We start from the raw sequence: 23,008 nt of genomic DNA on the forward strand, positions 1-23,008 counted from the left end.
CAAACAATTCTGTGATTCTATGTTTCTACTGAATATTTTAATGATATAGAACTATATAACATAAATATATTTTAATGTAGTCTTCAGGTTTTGAAATGCATTTAAACATCACTAAAATGCTGTTAATTGTGTTATAATAACAACACTTTTTCTTGCTTGGGTTTAGCTGTAAAATAATTTCTAATTTCCCCAAACACTTGCCAGTTTGCTTCAGTTTCGGTCAGATTAGTCTGGAGTCCCTGGTTGAGCACAGCTAGCATCCTGTAGCAGGTCCACCTTGCATGGCACTGTGAAAAATCACAGCCAAGCAGGAAAAGAAATCCTGTAGGGCTTTCATTTCCACTGTTCTTTTGGGGATCTTTGTACTTGGAATGCAACCCTTTCCTCTCAGCAGGTGGCAGCCTCTGTATTTCACCATGCATTCTCTAAATATTTTTTAATCTCTTTATCTAGATAAATGTATATAGAGAAAGAGAGATCCTGAGTCTAAAAATTATCATTGGAGTGCCAAGGAGTAAGTTTTTTTTTTTTTTTTTTTTTTCCATGATTCTTTCAGTATTTCTCCTGGTTCTTTTAACATCCAAGAGATCCCATGAATTCTGTGTGGATGTGTAATTACAACCCACTCATCCCAGGCCGATATCATAAACATGTCATGAAGCAGGCAGCAGATCTGAACCTCTAAGGAGCAGCAAGACAGCCTGTGGCTGAGAGCTGTGTCCTTGCCATGCAGAGCTGGCCGGTTGCAGCTTCAGGGCAGCCCACGATGGTTAAAGTTTCCAAAGAGCACTGTCATAGCATAATGGCATTACATGGTTAAATTCAGTTCCCCATTTTTGTTTTGTTCCTGTAACTATGTTATCAAGCCAAGATCTGTATCAATTATTCATACACTCTGCTTGAAGCCACTCTCCCTGGCAAAGCTATTCACGAAAACTTGTACTTTAATCAAAACAGTGATCTGTAAAGGTTCTGACGTTTTTCAGCTTTCCGTGAAGACATAAGGAATGGCTCAACACTTCTGAGAAGGTCAGGTTAGATGACTTGTCCTTAAAGAAAGTGCAGGTTTCTGCCAGGTCCCCAGTAAAATAACTGCCCCTGAGGTAGCAGATCCTGGAAGCCATAGCCAGAAGGACCAACAGGGATCTCAGTTTTGCTGGGAGGCTCTGAATCAAGGGATGTTCTGGAGGGAAAACAAACAAACAAACACACCACCACACGCCACAAATAACATATTGTCTTGATTTTCCATCATGTGTAAAATCCTCACTAAGCCTTTAAAAATAATTGCTGAAATGACAACTCCCCTTTTCAGCTGCTGCAGAGCATGCTGGAGATGGCCTTAGCTCAGTGCAGTTGAAGTATGAAATCATCCTAAGATTAGTTTTGCTGCCCCTTGTATGTTTATACTCTTCTCATATAGTCAACCATCGTGAATACAACAGAACCCTCCAAGATCAACAAATGATAGCTGTTTTTATTAAAACAAACTTGTTCATTAACCTGAATTAATGGTACAAAATGGTATTTTATTTGGTTCTTCAGCGTACACGCACCAATTGGACAGATGAAAATCTGCAAGCAAATGTGATCTTGCAGCATCACTTTGGCTTGCTTTTGCATTTCTTCTTCAGGAGTGCAATGGTAACCTTGGGATTTGCTCTTTTTCTTCTGAATCGACTTGATTTCTCCCGTATTCAAATATTTTTTTTTATTATTTTTTTTTTCCTCCACCTGAGATCATTTATTTATGTTATTCATTTATTTGTAACCCTCTTTTCCATGATATCACCAATGCAGACTAAGTCTATCTTGTTTCATTTTTCTCTCAAGCAACTCTTGCTGTCAGCCAGAATTGTTGACCGTTGTGACATAAAACACAGGACAAGTACTGAGCAAAAATGAAAAATACAACTGAAACTTTGGCACCTTTATTTCCCTATCATCTGTGTTTTCATATGTTTTGCACTGTGACACCCCACCCCAGTCCCACAAAACTTTTTGTGAATGAATTACACATCCTGGTTGTGGAGTAGGAAAGAAATATCATGGGTAACTATATCCACTAAGAGTATTTAATCTTTCTGCTTCTTAAAACAAGTGCATACACTATACTTGTGTGTCAGAAGGATATTAAAACTAAAAGACTTACTGTCTGCATTAAATAAATGACTTCATCTTGGTGAGACAAAGATTTCATTCAGGAACATGTAATAAAAAAAATGAATGGTTAGTATTGCCCTCCGAGTGCACCTACAGTAACCACTACTACAGATCAACACCAGCTCAGTTTTTCCCTACTCTTAGAATATATGTTTGTCATTGTTTTTCAGAGCTAAAGTGACTTTTTACCAATTAAATTTAAGTTCAGGCAACAAGAACAGTAATCACAAACAAAAATCTCCGTCATCTGTTTTTCTTTGTTTAGCTTCTCAAATTCATTGTTTTCTGGATTGACTGCTCGAACCAGCCACCATAACTGATTTAGAAATCTTATTTTATTCCTGTTGTTCTGGCTCTTGTAGCTCTACATGACTTCATGCTCCTCATCTGGTCACAGTTCATCCCCTGCCTGCTGTTACCATGGGCTTTTCATAACCACTGCCATGTATTTAAATCCCCATACAGTTTTCAGATGCAAGTCCACAGAGTACATTATGTTACTTCATACATAAAAAAAGTGTTCGTGATTGCACGCGTCACATTTTGGAAGTGCAGGGAAAAAAAAGCTGCTCAGCAATTCAGGTTTTCTTTTGCTAGCTTTCAAACCACGTCCCCTACTGACTCACTGCCTGCGGTCTGAGATGATGCCACGGCTGTGGGAAGTGTCTGCTCGCTGTTTTCCTTGGCATCGTTTGCTCACGCTGGTCAGCCCCAACATGGTGAGTGGCTGTGCCTGTGCTGCAGCTTTGCTTAAAGCCTTGCACAGAGGTGTGGTAGGTAATGTATGCTATAGGTTTGCTTCATCCAAGCAGTGGGGACGGCTGATAGCTTGGGAAAATGTCAGAGCAGAGCTGCCAGTTGTGGCAGCCTCAGCTACCTGCTTCATCAGCCATCACCTGCAGAAACACAAAGGAGTACACATGCATCTGTGCTTGCATGGCCCCACTGATTTCACTCTCTGCACTGGTGAAACTGCCCTTTGACAGCCCTTGAACACAATTCAGCATACCAATATGTAAGTATATCCATGGGGAAAGGAAGTAAAGGGCCTTTTTTTCCCCACTCTTATTGTAATGTTTGAGAGGCTTTCAGATGTGGTGATGGTGAAACTGTCACTACTTAGCAACTTAGATTACCCTCTCCATTTCAGTGCACGGGAAGAGAGACAGCACTTCACTTCTTCAGCTCCCATCAACCTCAGCTTTGCAACAATCCACCTTCTCTGCTTACCCACATTGTGCCATATGTCATGTAGACTGTGCCCAAGGATGGTTTTCTCCCTTAAATAAAAAGCCAAAAAAACCTGCTTTTTTAGCAATCCTTTCTTTATTTCATTATCCTATGGCTGACAATTTGATCTGCTGCTGGCAGCCTGTGTGCAGTACTAGTGGGCAGGATGAAGCCCTTCCTGTGTCCCAGAAGGGGACTGCAAACACGGGTGTGTTGTGTACAGTGATGAGGATGGCCGAAGCAGGTTGAGGCTTCTCAGCCAACCCTCCTCTGTTGGCTCAGACTCCATTTGAGGGCAGAGGAGGCACTGGAGAGGATAAACACAACCTCCTGTTGCTTGAAGTCCTTCTGGCTTACTGCTGCTGGCTCTGGGCCTTTCTAGTCCTCACTTAGCCCGTTGGAGCCTGTTGACTTCTACAGTAAGGGTCCCCCCCCCCCCTCCCTTACCCTTCCAGCCCTGGCCTGTGTAATCAGTCTTCACAGCCCGTCGGGTTGCTTTTGCAGTGAAAGGAGCTGTTGAAAGCTCAGGAGCCCATGGGGCAGCAGGGAGGCAGCCTGCAACCGAGCTGTCACTGCTCTGGCAAGGCAAGCACCCCCTCGTGACAGCGTGTTTGTTTCTTGGCCCTTCTCTCCCTGTTTCTCCCATATACCAAATACAACTGGTATGCGACAGCACTTATTTCTCTGGAAAAGCTTGCAAATTCCTGTATTCTTGGCACCCATTGCACATCAGGCTAGTCCCTCTGCTCAGTCTTACTCTTTCTGTCCCTTTTATTTGGTTTCTCAGAGCTGGATAGCTTCTCTTCCCTCTCCGTTTCAGTGCTCCCCAAGAGCCCATCTGGGAACTATGCACAAGGACATTATAAATTATTAAAACCAGGTCTGCCCATATCAATAAGCCCAAGAACATGTGTTGGTGCAATAGCTGTGGTTTACTTTGCATCTTCTTGCCAGTTAGCTTTCAACATTCCATATTTCTTAATGTCTTGCCACCTTATTCTTATGTGAACAAGATAAATTTTCTCCTATTTTTAATCATGTGAAGCTGGCTCAGCCAAACTGAGTAACAGAACTAATTAGCAAAATCCATGTGAGTGCAGTCCCTGGATGCCAAACAGCATCAACCATAGAGCAGTTTGGATGAGTTCCCCCAGGAAAGACAGCAGAACCTGGGGGTCGCCAGAAAAACCTGTCACCTTTAACTGTCCCTTATTCAGATGGTCTTATCCCCGCTCCATGACACCTGAATTTCTGTCTCCCCTTCTATGAAATACAGATCATGAACAGACACACCTTGCTTGTGAAGGCCTTTTGAAACCCCTGTTGGAAGGGACTGCTAGAATGCTAAATATTATTTGAGATTTTATTATTATTATTATTATTATTATTATTGGGATGTCCTAAGAGAGAAAAATCCACCCAACAGCAGCAAGGTAGCTGCGTGCAACCCTGGTGTGGGAAACAGCTCTCTAGTGAGATGAGCAATGAGTGAGACATATGGGGAATAGCCTGGTCTTCAAGTCAGGAATTTCACAGCTCCGCTCCAGCATCTTGAGCAGTATAAATGAATCATCTGCACAACGAAACCACAGAACGACACCAGCTTCCCTAAAAGTGCCTCTATATTTATAGCTGCTGGACTTGTACATTTCTGTTTATAAATACTCAGTAATAACTAACCGCAAAGTGACATGGTCTTCTCAGCAGACAGCCCCTAAAAACATGCATTTCTTCCTGAGCTGTAGGAAACCAGGCTGTTGCACTTCCAGACATAATATTTTGACTTAAAATCCTGGTAGCGGCATGTGTGATCACAACGTTTTATGGGAAAAAAAAAAAAAAAAAAGAGTTGGTTAAAATCATTAATCCTTGTTAGGTGCATCTGAAGGCATCATACTGTCTGTCAACTGCACTGTTACTCTGTTGATATTTGGTTTTAGTCTAGTTTTCAAAAGCAGGACAGCACATATCATTGCATTATAAGCTCACTTTGAATCTCGTAGCCCAATTTATGTTTTCAGACCATCTGAATTTGTACAAGTGTGAGGAAAAGTGGTTGGCCATGACAGGAGGCCATGAGGGGAGAGCTGAAAGTGCTGCAGTGGAGGGGTTTGTGTGTGTGCTAAGGACACTTATCTCCAGAAGAGCGAGTGATGCTCATTCTGCTGCTCACTGAACAGCTTGCGATCAGATGGCTTCATTCAATAAACGCAATGAATGTGTGTGCAGCAGTTGGTAGGTGTGATCATTTCAAAGTCATTGAACCTCATTTCCTGCAGGTTTGCTCTTTTTTGAGCCTGGTAAATGTCTGGGTTCATGCGCTGGGAACTTGTTTGGCACCTGTGACCAGGGTTGCCATTCCCACCTCCGTTGCATACGTGAAAAGACTCCCATAGTAATAGTCTGGACTTGGACCTCAGATAACATTGGTCACCTTATCTGACAGTTCTTCTGTCTGGCATATGACACATCCCCAAAGATTGCAGTATGTCAATAGACGTCATAAGCTGTATGTTTCTTCTCCCTGTAGAAAATGGCAGCACGGTCTCAAAAACTGGCAATTTTCCCTCTCTTAAAAAATATTCTAAGGTCTCCAGTATAAATGGGAATGATAGTAGTTAAACAAAGAGTTCACAAATTATGTTAGGGATAAATTAATAAATGTTACATGAAGGGTTCATATATCCCTACTGCAAGCAACGGTTGCGTTGCTTTTATTTCTGAGTCACTACTTGGTTAGTGGCAGCACCAATAAGCCTTAACCTCAAGTTGGGATCCTGGTACTCCAGACCAGGGCTGCTCAGCTGAGGTTTGTGAAGTCCCGGGGAGGGGCATTTTTGTGAGGCCTGTGGGCAGGGAGCTGCATGCCAACGCCAGCCCTGGGAGGTCAGCAGGACACCACACAGTGCCTTCCTGGGTTAGCAGTGACGTGGTGCATGACAGCTGGTCCCTGAGGGACAACGAGGCTGGAAGAAGTCCTGGATTGCCCGCAGGAGGCATCACATGTCAGGGCAAGGCACGGAAAAAAACTGACTTGTGGTCCTGCTCCAGACTGAAGTCCTTCACATGACTGCCCTCTTCTAGACAGGCAGAGGTCAACATTACCACAGTTCAAAAACCATTTTTTCACCCTTCTGCTTGTGAACGTGGAGACCGTAGCATGCTTGCATCAGTTAATTCCTTATACCCCACTGTAAAGACAGCCTTCATGCAAAGCATGAAACTGAGACAGTTGTCATGGCAGGAAAGAGGAATAAACCCATTCGTGATTCACAGGCTATAAGAGGAATCACAAAAGAGGAAAAACCTGCCATGTTGTCCATACAAAAACTCACCAAACACATTATGTGAAGAGCACAATTGTTCAGCTGCTGACTGTGCTGCAGGACACTGTCTGTCACCCATGAGAAAGTTTGGGTTTTGGTAGAGCGTAAAATAGTCATGTGAAGACACGAGTGCATGTAAACTGCCATTCGTCAGAAAAAGGGAAATTTAGTCATATATTTAGCAGTCATTTCCCCTTTTTTTGGGAAACCCAAATGCATATTTTTGTTCTCGCCCTGTCTCTATTTCTCTCATCCCCGCTCTACGGAAGGAAAGAAAGGTGGGTCTAAAATGTCATTTGGTTTTGACACAAATTTGATTGGGCAACGAGCGATAAACTTCCGCTGTCTGTTGGGCTAAGCTCTATATAAGGATCTCACCAGCAATTTTCAGTGTTACATCTTTTCACGAGAAACTAATGGCTGAAAGGATGCAGAACCACAGGTAAGTGAAGCTTATGGACATCTGGGAATGAAAACTATCCCTAAAACCTCAGTGTGTGCAGGGGCTTACAGAAAATGCTGGATACAAAACTGAAGGGACCTCTGAACAAAATAACCAAGTATTTTTATCAGGCAACGGACCTGTAAAGATCCTTTTGCAGGGTATTACATGTGAGCCATTGGCACTGTTTATGCAGCAAAGGAAGACACTAGCTCCTGATCCATACGTAGCCATGGAAGGGGATACAGCTCCATGCCAATGTGCTGGAAACACTTGCATGAGTCATGGTACGGGAGCCAACCTGTTGTTATGAAACTGTATTTGTTGAGCAAGAGGCTGGCTTTGTAAAGATGACAATAAGCTGGAGATAAGGTATTACAGTCAAACTGTCAGATGCCAGGCAAATTTAGCCATTAGAACGTGGAGAAATTTGGATTAAAACCACATTATAAATATGAGCATGATGGGATATACAGAAGGTGCTTGCACGTAAGTACCTATGAACAGGAATGCATTATACTGGTTGAAATACATTTTTGGTCTTGGATAAAACTTGAAGCAGTTGTCTAGTCATTTAATATCCATCTTATGGGACAGTCATACTGTTAGGCTAATGTTAAATGTATGCAGTTTCATTTCTGTACATAATATGGAAAAAGTGTGCATTGTGTATGTGTACTGTATTTACGTATGTACCCAAATACGTATGTACAGCATAAACTGATGCCTATCTGTAGTAGATTTAATGCATTTCTGAACGCTGTACATAGATATAATATGTGATCAGTCAACTGAGTAACAGCAACTGAAATCTTGTGGCAGACTAGGAAGCAGCCGGTGATGTATGCAGATGCCGACTTGGCCATCCAGGTCAATACAGATGACAGCTAATGAACGACCAGCTGCAGATAGTTCAGTTTTCAGAGATGGTTATGGTGTCTACACTCTGTGTAGCTTGTGTACCAACTGCAAGGTGGCTGTGCATGAGTTAAAGTTGTTGTTCCCCCATTTGCTGGGGACACTGAGAGCTTGGCTCTGGTTATAGCAAGGTTTTGTGCTGTCTGGCCTATTTTGGTAGCCATAGAGGGGAAGATGGAGTCACACTGGATTTAATTAGGTATACAGCCTTGGCAGAAACCCGAAGGGAATGCTTAGAGAGCTGAATCTCTGCTGTATCTTCTTTCCTGGGCTTACCCAAACAAGCTAACCAACTTGAAGTGGCTGGCCCATGCCTCCGTCATATCTTATTGCTAAATACAGAGCTGTATTTCTCTACCCTTAGCTATTGCACCAAACAAAACAAAGCAAAACAAAAACATGGGGACAGCAGCATCTTGTGGCGTGTTGTTTGCATCTCCCAGAGTGAAAGGAAAATGACAGAAGAGACCTGTTTGTGCCAAGCCAGATGCCAAGCCATAAACTGGGGTGAAGATGCCCATATGTTCACTAAAGGAGAACCAAAGATCACCAGGCCTGGTGTTTGGAAAAGGGCAGTTAACTATGCTAGTGTTAATGTTGAGTATTTTAATTGTATCTTTTGTCTCCTAAAAATCTTACCTTCAGATTTCAAGACACTTTCCCTCGGTCTCCTTCTTCCTGTTTCCTCTGGAAAAAAATGCTTGGGCTCTTCTTTGTCCTGGTTACATGCACAGTGGGGGCCTCTGCTTTCAGGCTCCAGCAAGGGAAAAGCACAGGTAAGGGTATGTTCGTTTTTTTATCTTTTTTTTTTTTTTTTTTTTTTAATTTCCTGTCTCCCTCTCCCCTCTTTTTTAATGTGCCTGGCCAGCAGTAATGATCAAATGTCTCTGATTTATATAGAAAACTGCCCAGATCACATCATCTCTTTCCAACACTACTATGAACTGCATGGAGAACCTGTGGTTCTGAAATGCCCTTCCCCCAGATACAAACATCTGGATTTTTCTTCCTTGACCCATAATATCACATGGTACAAAAATGATTCAAAAACCATGATATCAGGAAGAGATGAAGATCCAAGAATCTGGGCAAAAGGAGACGCACTCTGGTTTTTACCAGCAAGGCAAGAAGACTCAGGAGTATATGTCTGTACAAGAAGGTAGGTACTTAAAATTCAGTGCACTGAAAAAGGTGACTGTGTCTAAAATATATCAGCTTGATTCTAAACACCATTTATCTTCAGAGTGGGTTTGGATAAGATCATTTCCTCACCAAGTTTATTAGAGAAAATACGTGGGAAGTTAGAACTTTTAAATATGTTGTTTCTCCTCTCTCTATATATACTGAAATCTTGATGCATCATGACATGGTATTGCTACTCTACAATCTCATAAGGAAATAGTGTATCTGAGAGTTTGCTCTAGCTTATTTTCAAGTCAGTCAGGGATGCAGCAAGCAGGGATGTGCTGCAGACAGGGAACACTGCAGAATGCAACTCATACATCACAGCTTTAGAGAAGCAAACAGTCTTGTTTGCGGTTTGGATTGCATTACAAAGCAGATACCAAGAGAGAGTGGCTCTGAGGTGGCTTCCTTCTTCCCTGTTCCTTTTCCCTGATCTTTACTTTTCTTCTTTTGCACATTTTAAAGCAGAATTTGATTACTTTGGCTTTGCTGGAATATGTCACTTGAGACCTGGTGTGTATTTACTGGGCTGGTACCAGACCTGCAATAATACAGCGGCTTGCAGCCAAGGCTGTTTTCAGTCTTACTGGTCATTTTTTTTCTGAGAGTTTATGGTCTGACAGCCTGCTGTACAGTTTCAAAAGAGGAACAAGGATCTGGACTTGTGGAGGAATGAGGAAGGCTAAAAACCACCAGTGCCATTTGGGCCTGAAATCCAGAAGGCTCCCGGGTCCTTGTCCTCCTTCCAGTCCACCTCCCAGTTCACCTCTCTCTGGGGCCCGTGAGGTCCATACACATCCCAGCAGCTGGAGCTGACTCTGCAGAGCACAGCTTCCTTGCAGAACAGCAGGCAGAAAGCAAATAAATAAATCACGTTCAACTTATTAGGCTGCCCTTTCTATGTGTTAGCAGGGAATGCAATGGTGGGGCAGGAGAGAAGACTTCAATAGTGTGGCCAGCATTAGAAAAGGTTGTAAATATAGAAGTCCTAGAGCAGAGCCTGAGACATGGAAATTCTGCTTTTTATCCCTTTTTTGGACACTTGTGCCTCAGTTCCTCAACACCTCAAAATGTGGCAGTGTTATCTGCAGCTATAGCACAATGCTGTGACACCTCTTTGAAAACGATATGCAGGGGTTGAGAGCATAGCTTCATTGTTAATGTTATTACAGGATTAACTGAGTACAAAAAAATGTACTTCCTTCTCATATCATCCCATCATCCCATCAAACAAGAACATGTCTTCAACAGTCTGTGAAATGACGCTGGAAAGGAAGTATCACAGATCTCTTAGTTCACTGAGAAGTAATTTGGGATTTGGGCATCCCACCGGTCCATAGGGGCAGTGAGCTCATCAGCCCACAGACACATGCCTGGTTTCACTGGCCCCCACAGGGGCTGAACTCTGTCCTGCGGGAAGGCAGAAGCAGGCTTTCACTGGCTGGAGAGGACACAGCTCAGGCATCAGCCTCCTCCAAGCGATTTGTGTGTTTTGGTCCTCCTTGTGACTGGAAGCGATTGCTACTTGGGGCTGGGAAGAAAAGCTAGATACTGTGCAACTTTCAAGCCTTCTTTTCTATGTAGACCAATATGTACTCACAGAAATGCCTACCAGCTGTACAATAGTAACTGCAGATGTATTTTCATACTCGCTTTAAACTTTTTATTTCTTCCTTACGTTGCAATCATTAGGGTTTTCACAGTCAAGACCTCTTCCAAGGAAATGGGTGGAGGGTTCGTGACACTCTTGCTATTATTTAGATGGACATATTGCCCCTCTGTGCAAAATCAAAGCCATGGCTTTAGCCTGAGGGTGTGCAGCAAACCTGGTGTACAAATGAGAAGAAAAAGCTTGAAACTCCGAGGCAGACATGTGTCAGCAACATGTTTAGATCGTGCCCAAAACCAGTACCAGTGATTCTCCAAGATCCCTCCTGGTATGATCTCCATCTTGGCATCCTAGAAAGGGCTAAGGAGGGAAACAGAGCTGGGAGAAATCAAAAGGCACAGACCAGAGGCTGTGTATCAAGGGATGGATGGCTGTGGAAGCAAGGGCAGCTCTCAGACCAGGCGGGGTGGTCTCCTCAGGTCTGGAAAGACAGGCATAGAGAGGAACACCCTGATCCAGCTCACATCCACTCAGTTACTGCAGAGAGTTTCAATGCCTGCTGTTACTGGCTTCAAACCAGCTCGAGCTCATGGCTGCCAGCTTTCAAGTTCACTCGCCATGGATTTGAAGGGTGTCACTTGGGCTCCCCTATCACTGGTGGGTACTCACATCTCCCTGCTCTGCCCACAGGAACAGCTCCTACTGTGTCGAGGTTTCCATCCACCTCACCGTTGTGGAGAAGACAGCTGCTCGGGACATCTCTTATATGCAGGTCCTCTTCACTTTTACCTCTGGAAAGATTGTTTGCCCTGACCTGTGGGAGTTTACTTTGAATAAAACCGGTCTGGAGCTCAAGTGGTACAAGGTAGAACTTTCTCTTTATTCCTAATCTCATCCCTTTTATAAGCAAACACTTATCTCCACTTTCTGTTTCTCCTGAACTCCATGTTGTTAAACTCACAGAATAATATAATGCAGATTACAGCATTTAGAGGTGCTGGGAACTGATTAATCACTCAAAGATTACAGTGGTTTCTTGCCTATCTTGTTAGTCTATGACTTTTCAAGTAGGAAGGTCTAGTTTTGCTGTAATGTTAAATATCCATCACCTGACCATGATCAGCTCTCCACTGCACAGCACGGGAGTCTTCTTATATTTTCCCCATACTTTTTTGTAGCTTTTATTTACACTCCCACTATGACCATATGCTCTGCCTCTTGAAGCTATCGCTGTTAACATAGGATGTCATTCCTGTGCTGGTTGCACACAGCCATGCCTATGGTGTGATAAATACCACGCCAGAAAAGTGTCTCTGCTCCGGCTTTCCTTCAGGAGCAGGCTGTAACTGAGGTACCTATGTGAAAGTCCTTCCCCACAACATGTTTCATGCCACAACTGTCAGAAAGAGCTATCCTGCCTTCATCGAGAAAGAACATAGATGCTCTTAGTGGGGCTCCAGCCCTTGCATGTTAGTGATACAGAGTGAGAATTTTTCACCATTTCAGAGATTGTGTAGGGCTGGTAATATTGTTGTAAAACCTGTGTGATTACTAACATCTATCTGTCTTAGATGAGTGTCATAGAATATAACTCTTATGAGGACATGTATGAAAAGTAATCACAGGAAAACCTTCCTGTTTACTGAAACGTATTTTTCTCAGAAGAATGTCTTAGCTGATTACTCTTAAGAGGACTCAGAAAATACCCTGGTATATTTTTCCATCTTAAAATGTGGCTTTACTGAAAAGTTATACATGCACATTATAGTTATATTAAAATGGCAATTCTTCACACTTCATAGAATGCCCCAGACCATTCTGGAGAGGGATGTGCATTTGAAGAACTTGATTTTTAGTGGGAAAGTGGAGCTGGGTGTAACCACACCTATGGGGAACATAATACCTGTTGTTGCCATTTCTCCAGGATGCCCTGCCTTTGGAAGACAACAGTGAAAAATTCGTGTTTCTGAAAGGCTCGAATTCCCTGATCTTCACATCTGTATTACCAACAGACGCTGGCTACTACACCTGCAAGATGTCTTTCCCCTATGAAGGTGTAACGTACGAGATCACCAGAACAATCAAGCTGCAGACAGTCGGTAAATACTGACCCTGAATGCAGCACTGCAGCTCTTTGCTAGTGAAGCTCAGGAGGGGAGCTCGCATCCAGCCCCTTGGTGCTGCTGGGAGGGAGAACAGGGGTGCTTGCTTTTGGAGGTGGTGCAGCAGCTTCCCACAGCACATCTGGCACATCTGGCACAGCTGTGCGGCTAGCTGCAGTGCTCGCCTATCTTCGGCAGCAGCCTTGAAGGAAGCAAAATCCAACCCTCGAGGTTCAATGGTGCGGGAGGTCACTGTGTACGATTTCGGGGGGCTTGGGGAAGAAAAGAGCCTCCATCCTCGCTGGGGTGGGGGAAGGCCGCTGCTTCGCACCGCCCGGCGGGCAGCAGAGGGCGGCCGTGCGACGGCGACGCGGGCGGCAGCCTCCGGGCTTGCCAAGGCTTCTGCCTAAATCCACTCCCCCGGGCTCCAAAGGGGCATCACAGAATCACTAAGGTTGGAAAAAACCTTCGAGATCACCTAGTCCAACTGTCCCCCTACCACCAATGTCACCCACTAACCTAGGTCCAACCACTCTGGGCGATGGAGCGCTGCTTTCCGCCGGTCCGGGTAATGCCCAGATTTTGTGTCGTGCTAGCACTGACTCTCTGTTCTCTCTCCCTGTCCAGAACAAGAAAAGAGAATTACCCCCCTAATCGTGTATCCAACTCAAAAGACAACATCAGCTGCTCTTGGTAAGGCTCAGTGCTATTTTTGGGAACACCTAAGGAGAGGAAAATTAGAGGAGGTTCCTTTAGTTCCTTTACAGTCCAATTTGTTGGTGTTTATTATTATAGTCCTTTTGATAGTGGTTATATCAGCTGAGAGGCAGTACTGTGGTAGTTTATTACTTATTGCCTACAGCTAGGTGCTATTTTCCTCACAGGAGAAGCTAAAGCAAAACTGCTGTAGATTTATCAACAAAGCATTAAAAGCATATTCACACCCTCGGATCTGCTGTTCAGAGCTCCCCCTTCACCAAGACCATTCCCTTCTCACTATTCCCTCAGACAGCTCTAGGTTTTCCAGTGGCTTTGAATGAGCCACCTCGCTCTTTTGGGATGAGACATTTTTCATTGCTTCCTAAAGTTTCAATTGAGCAGTTGTCATTGTTTAGAAAGCACCTTGACAGAAACTCATTTTTTTCTTTGAAGATTACGTTATGACAGTGCATTTCTGTTGCCTTTCCTCCTTTTAGAGAACAACAGGTATATTTTACACTAAGCTCTTTTAACTTGGATGCACTACACACAGTGGTCTTAATTTTTTATGCCACTTTTCTTTCTGTCAATGTACGACCAAGTCATTTTCTTTGCCTGTCTGCTCCACAGAGTGTATTATATCCATCCGATCACCATCAGTATGATAACAACATTGTATGAATATCGAGCCATGTGTTTTCCGTATAAATTAGCTATGCACTAGTGTGAAGGCTCTTTATCCTTAGCTCAGAGATACAATAAGTATAGAAAATTTTCTGATTTTTTGCATCATCACGATGGCTCTGGAGGTCCCGTCTTGTCTTTGCCTGCAGCATCTCCAAGGGAGCTTGCACTGCTGGTTAATGCAGTTGCTCTAGAGCAGTAAATCACACTGTGTCCTTTTTGCCTCCTGAGGAATATGTCTAGATCAAAAACAATCTGGGGCTTAACTTCAATTTTGAATGTAGCAGTGCTTGACATGTGTGGGAACTTGATCTCCCACCAGAGATGTTGGTTTTCACCAAGAGAAACTAGTTCTCAGAGTATATCTGAATGCTTTTTAATCTTTCACCAACAGGCTCCAAGATGACTCTCCCTTGTAAAGTGTTTGCTGGACCGAGCAGGCATATCTATACTGACGTGGAATGGTTAGCAAATGACACCATCATTGACGTGGTTTACAAGCAAAACAGAGTTACAGAGGGGGAACGACAGTAAGTCAGGCTAAAGTGTTTTCTTGTGGTTGTTGTCTTAACCTGCAGTGTTACAGTGGCTCTTAGATGAATGCCAGGTAGTGAAATGGGATATAGAGAGTCCAGAAGTAAAAGTCAGAGCTGAGAAAACAAAACAAAAAAGCCAAAACAAAATCAGCAGAATTTTTTTTTTTTTATTTGACTTTTTTATTTTTATCTCTGGATTTCATTCCTGTCATACTGTAAATGACCCAGCTCAGAGCCTTACACTTGAAGCACAGTTTCATGGGCATCTGAACTGATGTAAGAGCTGACTGCAGCGGAAAGCAATGGGCCTTGTTCCTTCCCAGTACTTCTCTTATCACTCTCTTGCCCGGTGCCAAGGAAATGGCACCATCCATCCCCCCACACCAGCTCTGGCATTCATGAGGTACTTCACTGAGCCTCTGAATGCACTGAGATAACAGAAAACTGCCCAGTGTGGCAGAAAAGTGGCCTTTCATGTTGTTTTTGAAATTACTGTTATTTTAATTATTGTTGGTTTTCCCCTTAGGGATGTTGTTTTTTTCTGTCAGTGACTTAAAAGTTAAACTGACTCACTGAGATGCCCAGTGAGTGCTAGAGCTGGCGCCAGAGAAGCACTGGGGGGGTGCTGGTGGGAGGGAAGGCAGGATATCCCACATCCTCTTGCCCTGATCCATTGTCTCTCCCCATCTTGAGCCGTTCTCTGAGTTGCCTCATAGCTGCATGCCTCAAGGCTTCTGCATTTTGCCTGTGCTGTTTAGTGGCCAAACTGGTCCCTCACCAGCTATGACATTCCCAAACAGCTCCTGGCTAGGGATTAAGACTTGGCATGTGCCAGAGACCATTGACAATGGGGCCTGGGGATGTGGCATGCCTGTTCTGAGGGGCAGGAGTGTTTAACAGTTATGGATGTGAGCTGTCTGCAACCACACAGCTTCAAATAAAAACCTGGCTGTGTTGAGTTTATTGCACAGTTACATCCAGAGGTAACACGATAATTCAGCTGGGTTCCTGAGTCTTCCTGTGTTTTGGTATTCCCCCCAGCTTGATTTAGAGCATTCATTCATGATGTTGTTCACATGGGTGAGTGAGAGAACTTTAAACGCATTGTCAGGAGACATAAGACATAATGTGGACCAGCCAGAGTCTCTTCAGGATTTAGAATAGAGCAGCACATGTGCTTTCTTAGTTAGACTTTTATTACTATTACTACCACCATCACTACCATTACTATTACTAATGTGACTATTAAATGTGACTATATAGTTGCACATGGAAAGAGGCCGTGCCAGCTCAGGGTCACACAGAGCCCATGGTATGTGAGATGTCTCAGCTCTGCTGGAAGCCCTTGGAAAGCCAGCAAGTCATATCAGGTCAAATACCACAGGGAAGATATATTTCCCACAGAAATTTGTGGCAAAGCACTCACTGCCGTGTTGCTACCTTCCTGCGGTACTGACCCCAGAGAAGTCCATTGCTGCAACACATAGCAGACTCATGAACAAGTCGTTGCAAAGCAGCCGGACAACTTCTCCAGCAGTGACTAAAAGGTATCAAGAGACAGTGTTTGCACCTAGAAAACCACTTTCAAATAGTTGCACTCATGAAACAATCAGGTTGAAGTAAGCTGGAAAATTTCTAGACAGTTTCTTGTACTGAAGTCTTGATTTGAGGTGGATGATAAGCAGGTATGGTGGCTCAGTTTGCTATGTGAGTGTTTGCAGATTTATGTTCTCCATGTGCATTCTTCCAGCTGATAGTAAGAATCTCAGAAACTAATAGCTGGTCATAATAAAGGAACCAGGGCCTTCCATGATGCTCTGTGGGGAGCTCAGTTATACACAACTCTGTTTGCATTTCTTCCCTCCCTTTTCTTTCTGTCTTTTTTTTTTTTTTTTTTTTTTTTTTTTCCAAGACAAATCTAGATACAAAAAACAGAGATACAAAAAAAAACAGAGAAAAAATATTCTGAAATATTCTGGGGTGTAGCAAGGGTACTGAGAGGAATGGAGACTCAAAGAGCTGGCAGAGCTGGTCTGGAAGCCACAAGTGTCCTGTAATGCAAAGGGGCTAGTTCAGAAATGAGCAAATATCCAATGCATTTTCTTGCAGAATTAACATTTGAGTTTTCTTTTTCTTCCAGAGAAACCATAGAAAATGGTGAGAACTTCATTGAAGTGCCACTGATTTTTGAATCTGTTGAAGAAGTGGATTTTTATACAGATTTTAAGTGTCTAGCACAGAACAGATTTGGATCCCAAGTGCTGCCAACAAGGGTCAAGCAGGAAGGTAATGAGCTAACTGCTTATTTGGGGGACAAACATTCTATAATTGTTATAATTATTCTAAAACTAAATTATCACCAAAGTCTTTTACACTTTCCAAGTTAGTATTGAGGTGGATTATTACCTGGGAAAAACTGATTGCCTTTTTCAGTTGCAGACCTAATATGCACAGTGTTTTAGAATAGTCTGTTCAGAATGAACACATTGTGGGTCAGTTATTGACATTTTCCACAGGCGAAAAGATCTGTGCTGGAATATATCTGTTCACTGGCTAGGGCTCAAATTTAGATACGCTTTGTGAAATGATGGCTCCAGTAAGACTACTGGCAAACTCTCATTGGGTGTAACAGGGCCAGATCTCCCCCAGTTCCTCAGAAAGTAGGGGAAAAAAAAAAGACAATAGCAGAATAAAGATCAGAGTGTTCTTTCTCCTCGTGCACAGACTGTTGCCAAAATAACAAGAGGTGTAAATTATGGTGGGTGTTGTTATTTTGGCTTCTAGTGATGGGAAGAGAAGACCTAAGCTTAGTGCAATTAATGTTGCAGTGTGATAGACCATTGGCTAAGAACCAGCTGTAAAAACAATGTGAAGCAATGCTAATTGTTTCTTTGCGTGACGTTGATGAATCACCAAAGTTTGCTCATATCATCATAGAAAGGAACATGAACATTTACAGTCTTCATTATGAGTTATAACTCATGACTCACTCCAGCATCCTATGATGAGGGGTTTGTACTCATTTAGCTAGATGATGTGCTTCTCGTGTCTTCTGTGAGCACACAGGTATTGCTAAAGGGGAGGCAGTCCATGAACCAGTGTAGGCCAGCATAATCCAAAATGGTCGGGACAGATGCTTGTCTTGGAAGCTAGGTGTATTTTGGGAAGAAGCTCACAGTCTTGGCTTGATCATTAGTAATTTATTGGGTGGTCTGTATGAGAAAGCTCTTCACAGAGCTTGAGAGCAGACTAGCTGTTATGTACTCCCTTTCCATGTGGTGCCTTTATTTCCTGCTTGGATTGTCGCTGTGTTAACCGAATTAAGATGGAAAGCACGTAGCCACTCTGAGCAGGGACTGGGAAGAGCCATGTGTACACAGGAGGACTGAACTTTAAATTCTCACCCTCTATTGTTTTCCAATATTTTCCTCCCACCTTGACAAACCCATTTCCCAGAGCACTGAATCCATAGACCTGTTCCTTTTGCAAATGGTCAACCCTGCTGGAAGGTTAATTTGCAGACATCCTTTTTATGTGATTTCTCCTCTTCCTCCTTGAACTTAGAGAATTAAATTTTCTGACAATATTTCATTTCTTTACTTTTCCAGCTGTTGGCTTGTCCTGGTACACTGCAGTGATTCCAGTTGCGTTGGCCTGTGTCATCTTAGGGGCGATATGCGTACACAAGTGCTGGAAGCAGAGAGCTGATAAAGGATACACAATAGCAAAGGTTTAAAATCTGCTTTATTCTCCAACTGCCAACATCAAAAAATTCAGCCTGGCTGACTTTCACATGACACACAGAGAGATGTTTCAGACTAGACATACTGCTTTCTCACTGGATGGATGTATATCAGCTTTTTTCTTCTTTTTCATATCTTCCAAAATCTGGTTAAATTAGAAATATAAGTTTGTGAAAAATGCTGCCTAGATGCAGGAAACCTACATCTATTATTTTGTACCTAGGCTGTGATTTGTAGCATTTTGAAACATGGTGTCCTAGGTACATGCCCTTGTTATGAGAAGGGTAAGGAAATGGAGATGGTCTCACCCTTTGTAAATTCAATAGACTTATCCTTTGAAAAAGGGAGGGGAAAAAAACACAACAACTAGAACCCAAAAAATAGAAGCTAAGAAAGCTTGCTCCAGATGAGCTTTTCCACACCAGAGTGATAGGATTTTTCCTTGTGCACCCAAACTCAATTTATTTTTCTTCAGTATACAAAACAGCTGTTTTTTTTTTTTTTTTTCTTCCATTTTCCAGAGCCAAATTCAGTTGTCAGGACAACTGTACTTCTACGAACTTTTCCACAGATTTTTTTTTTTTTTTTAACTACTTGGATTACTCTTTGCTTAAATGGGTGCATTCAGAATATCACTCTCCCAGAGATAACTACCTCAGCGTTACAGATAATTGTACACTGGAGAATTTGTTTCTGTTTTATCTACCAACATCTCATGGCTAGAGGCAGTTGTAACATGTTGTTATCTTTGCCAAGAAAAGAATTTGGAGGATGTTTTAGTGTTTTGAAAGTCATTTGACTAGTACTAATAAAGTTTTATTCCTGGAAGTGATTCAACAGATTACCAGTAATAAGGTGCAGCCTTGCCCTTCTGTGCTTCTAGCTTTTATTGCTGGCTGTCTCCTTCTCTCTGATATAAGTATAAAAGTCTGGAATAGATTCCTGTAAACAATGAGTCTGCACCAGTCTTAAACTGGTGTAGGTTTGGGAACCACGTATCCTCTGAATTGAAGTATGCAGTTTGATTAATCACGATGCAAAACGGTGCCTATTTAGTTTAGTCTAACTGGATTCAAATCTTGACATAAATCAGACGGGAGCAATAAATAAACAAGTAACCATGCTGTACTTTGAGGATCAAAATGAGTAGAATGCCTTGGTTGCTTCCTCTTCCAAGCAGATAGTGGAGAAACGGTTCCATCCTACATAGTGCATGTCTTCATCTGTGTAGAAGGGGAAGAGATCCAGCTTTAAGGTTTAGTTTGTTACAGATCCATAACTGACACCTCTCACAGACACTGAAGAAAAAGCTTTTTCTTTAGGAAAACCAGCCTGGAGGTTTTTTGAAAAAATCAGAAAACAAAATAATCAGGAAAATGTTGGCTCTAAAGAAACAACTTTGTAAACTAAGAATGTTAGAATTGTGTGTAGTCCCACAGACTAGAGAGATGAACTACTCTCAGACATCTGGGAGAAGCCATTGACAATCTCCTTTCCACCACCACTTACAGCTGGTTCTGAATTTAGCCCAAGAAATATTTGAAGAATTTTAAAGACTAGGATGTGGCTTGAATTAAGAAACCATTCAGTCTATTAGCAATGACCTTTGCAACTTGTGAAATTTAAGATAAAATCTCCCTTTATATATTCTAAATGTTTGCTGAGAAGATACAGGAGTTGAATTTTTGACATGGTTTGAGTCAATGGCAACCAGACAAGACAACAGGAATTATTGTTTCCAAGTGCAGGATGTTAAAGATGATGAGAAAAGATACATAGATTTTATGGGCAGATGCAAAAAAAAGGTGGCTGATTGTGTTGAAAAAAGTCAGCCCACTTGGATAGCTGTTCTTTGAAGGAATAAAAATACTGAGTGTAGCTGGAAGGAACATGAAAAAATGAGAAAGTTTTAGGTACATCAGGAATCCTCCTGATTTATTTTTATTTTTATATTTTATTTTTATTTTTATATTTTATTTTATATATTTTATTTTTTAAATTTTCAGAAATTGCTATTCTATAACTAGAGAACAAAATAGGTTTGCCAATAAGTGTAACCTTTCAAAATGTGGTTTGCTCTTCCCATCCATCTGTATCCTCCCAGAGCAGCAAGATAACACATCTGGCTGCAGGATTACGGTTGGATTTTACTAAGTAGTGGAAAAGAAATATAACTTTTTGTATATGTAGTATTAATGCCAAAAGAAAGTTAAATACCTCAGATCCTCCTCGACACTAGAGAAGGAGAAGGGAAAGTGAATATGAGATAAAAACTGGGCATGCAGAGAGCTGCTCCTACATACTCAGTGTTGTCTTGAATACAAGGGGAATGTAAAGAAACAAAGATTTACTCTTATGAAGTAAGTGATACCCAGTTCTCTAACTACTGGTACAGTAATTTTCTGAAGGCTTTCATGATAGCTAGACTTGTTCAAATAAACAACATAATGTAAATATTTTACAGGTAGATTTGTCCAAATGAACTACATGATGTAAAAGTTTTACATTGATTTTGTTTTGTTATAAGCAAGTGAAATACGTTCTACACTGTTCTTGTAAATACGACATGAAAAAAATGAAATAAACAAACAAAACACACAAAAGAAATCAAAGTGCTGGTGTCTGAGTTGGGTGGGAAGGAAGGCATGAGGTCGCTGATTGGGGGTGCTGTTTTCCAGCACTCTTCTGGAAAGTGCTCACCACTGGCAGCAGTGTCCCCTGCTCTGTGGGGCTGGGGGGGGCTCTGGGATGGGCTCCATCCTTCAGCTCCATCCTTCTGCTCTGGCCCTGCAGTGTTACCTTTTCACACCAAAAGGAAAATTAATGTGGGTGGACCAGGTTCCTTTCCTGATCGCTGCCACAGTCAAATCTGTCCCTGCTCTCCAGCCCCAGAAGGGTTTGAGAGGGGTTCTGGGTGATCATTCTCTCTCCAGCTACCAGCTTTTGAAGTATTGGCTCTCCTCACTGCCTTCTGGCGCTGGAAATGTAGGCTAACACAGACTGCTATTGTGGGAATGTGAATTTAGCACATGCTCCTTAAGCAGGGAGATTCATCTTATTCATCTTCCCAATGGTAACATTTTTGTTTCCTTTTTTTTTTCTTTTTTCTTTTTTTTTTTTTTTCTTTTTTTTTTTTTTTTAGTACAAATTAGAGTTCTAGTTGTCATCATACGTATAATTTTTTGGGAAGGTCTCTCCCAGGAAGTTCCCTCTGGTCTCAACATATTTTGAGGAGAAAATATCCTGAGTCTCAAGGCAAACTGAGGCTGAGGACTTAGTTGTAGCAGCTTACAATCAGACCTGAAAAACAAAACAAAACAGAACAAAACAGAACAGAAAACAAAACAAAACAAAACAAAACAAAGAAGGCCACTTCATGTCAAGGACTTGAATCTCTTAGTCACAATGTTCTTCTGCAGAAAAATTAATGACGCGAGGAAGACAAGGCCACCTCTTTTGTGGAACTGTGTGGGTCTGCAGCATTTGTCAGCAGAGCTCATCCATCCGCAACAGTTTCCAGAGGTTTCCAAGGAACCTCTTTTGAGGTTCCTTGGAGAGGTTTCCAAGGAACCTCTACAGAGGGGAAAACACTGGTGTGGCGTGGCCTTGGCATGAGTTATCTTCCAGGATAGCAGCAGCTTCTGCAGAAGTAGTTCTTTGCAGGAAAAGTGAGCTCAATTAACAGTTATTTTCTAGTCTTACTTAGCTTATGTGATCTTGATGTCAGCTGTTCCTCTAAGTAGACAGCATAACCGTTTGATCAAAGTAGCAATTAAAATAAAGTAAACATAATTTGGGGAGCACCATATAACTAGATCTGCTTGTTGTCAGGCAAAACCTTTGAATAAATGTGGGAGTAAATAAAATTAAAAATGAATTGTAAAGTGAATAAAAGTAGAAGTAAGAATTGGACCTGTGCACAGAGCTGATCTTGGCAGATCAAGGTTAGAAGGTTACAGATTTTGATTTTAGTAGCCGGGGAAGGAAGGCGTGCATGAGGAAAAGGAATAAACATGTCAAATACCATTGCCAGAAATAAAGCTTTGAATATGAGAATAGCTGATGAAAACATTTGATGATTATTCCAACTCAAGTTTGCAAAGCAAGAAACTCAGGAAAGCAAAACAAAACAAGGAATTGGTTTTGGAGCTGAGAGCTCCCTGCCCACTTTTAACCTTGGAGCTACTGAAAATAACCTGGGGTGGGGCAATTCTCATCCAGCCTTTGACCATCAGAAAGGAACATTGATGGTCATTGATGTTTCCTCTCCAGCTGGTGGAGGAAGAGTTTTCTCTGGTGTCTGAAATAAATGGGATGAATTGCCCTCTAGAGGTGCCTTTTTCCACCGGTTACAGAAGCTAAACAGCTAAC

At 42.2% G+C, this 23,008-nt stretch overlaps 1 protein-coding gene across 2 annotated transcripts; it reads left to right on the plus strand.

Annotated features, from left to right (window-relative positions):
- The first annotated feature begins 6,975 nt into the window (after positions 1-6,975).
- On the plus strand, positions 6,976-19,488 carry IL1R2 (interleukin 1 receptor type 2). 2 transcript variants are annotated; one of them, XM_035316397.1, is made up of 9 exons: positions 6,976-6,997; positions 8,725-8,855; positions 8,980-9,238; positions 11,564-11,738; positions 12,798-12,972; positions 13,603-13,668; positions 14,753-14,888; positions 17,035-17,180; positions 18,503-19,488. In XM_035316397.1, the coding sequence occupies exons 2-9, from the start codon at positions 8,777-8,779 to the stop codon at positions 18,628-18,630; spliced, it is 1,164 nt and encodes a 387-aa protein (XP_035172288.1). In that variant the 5' UTR covers positions 6,976-6,997; positions 8,725-8,776; the 3' UTR covers positions 18,631-19,488. The 2 variants fall into 2 exon arrangements, with proteins under 2 accessions (XP_035172288.1, XP_035172278.1); XM_035316387.1 differs by lacking the exon at positions 6,976-6,997 and adding an exon at positions 7,015-7,161.
- The last annotated feature ends 3,520 nt before the right edge of the window (positions 19,489-23,008 follow it).

The sequence above is a fragment of the Oxyura jamaicensis genome, chromosome 1 (genome assembly GCF_011077185.1).
Source record: "Oxyura jamaicensis isolate SHBP4307 breed ruddy duck chromosome 1, BPBGC_Ojam_1.0, whole genome shotgun sequence".
Classification (NCBI taxonomy): Eukaryota; Metazoa; Chordata; class Aves; order Anseriformes; family Anatidae; genus Oxyura; species Oxyura jamaicensis.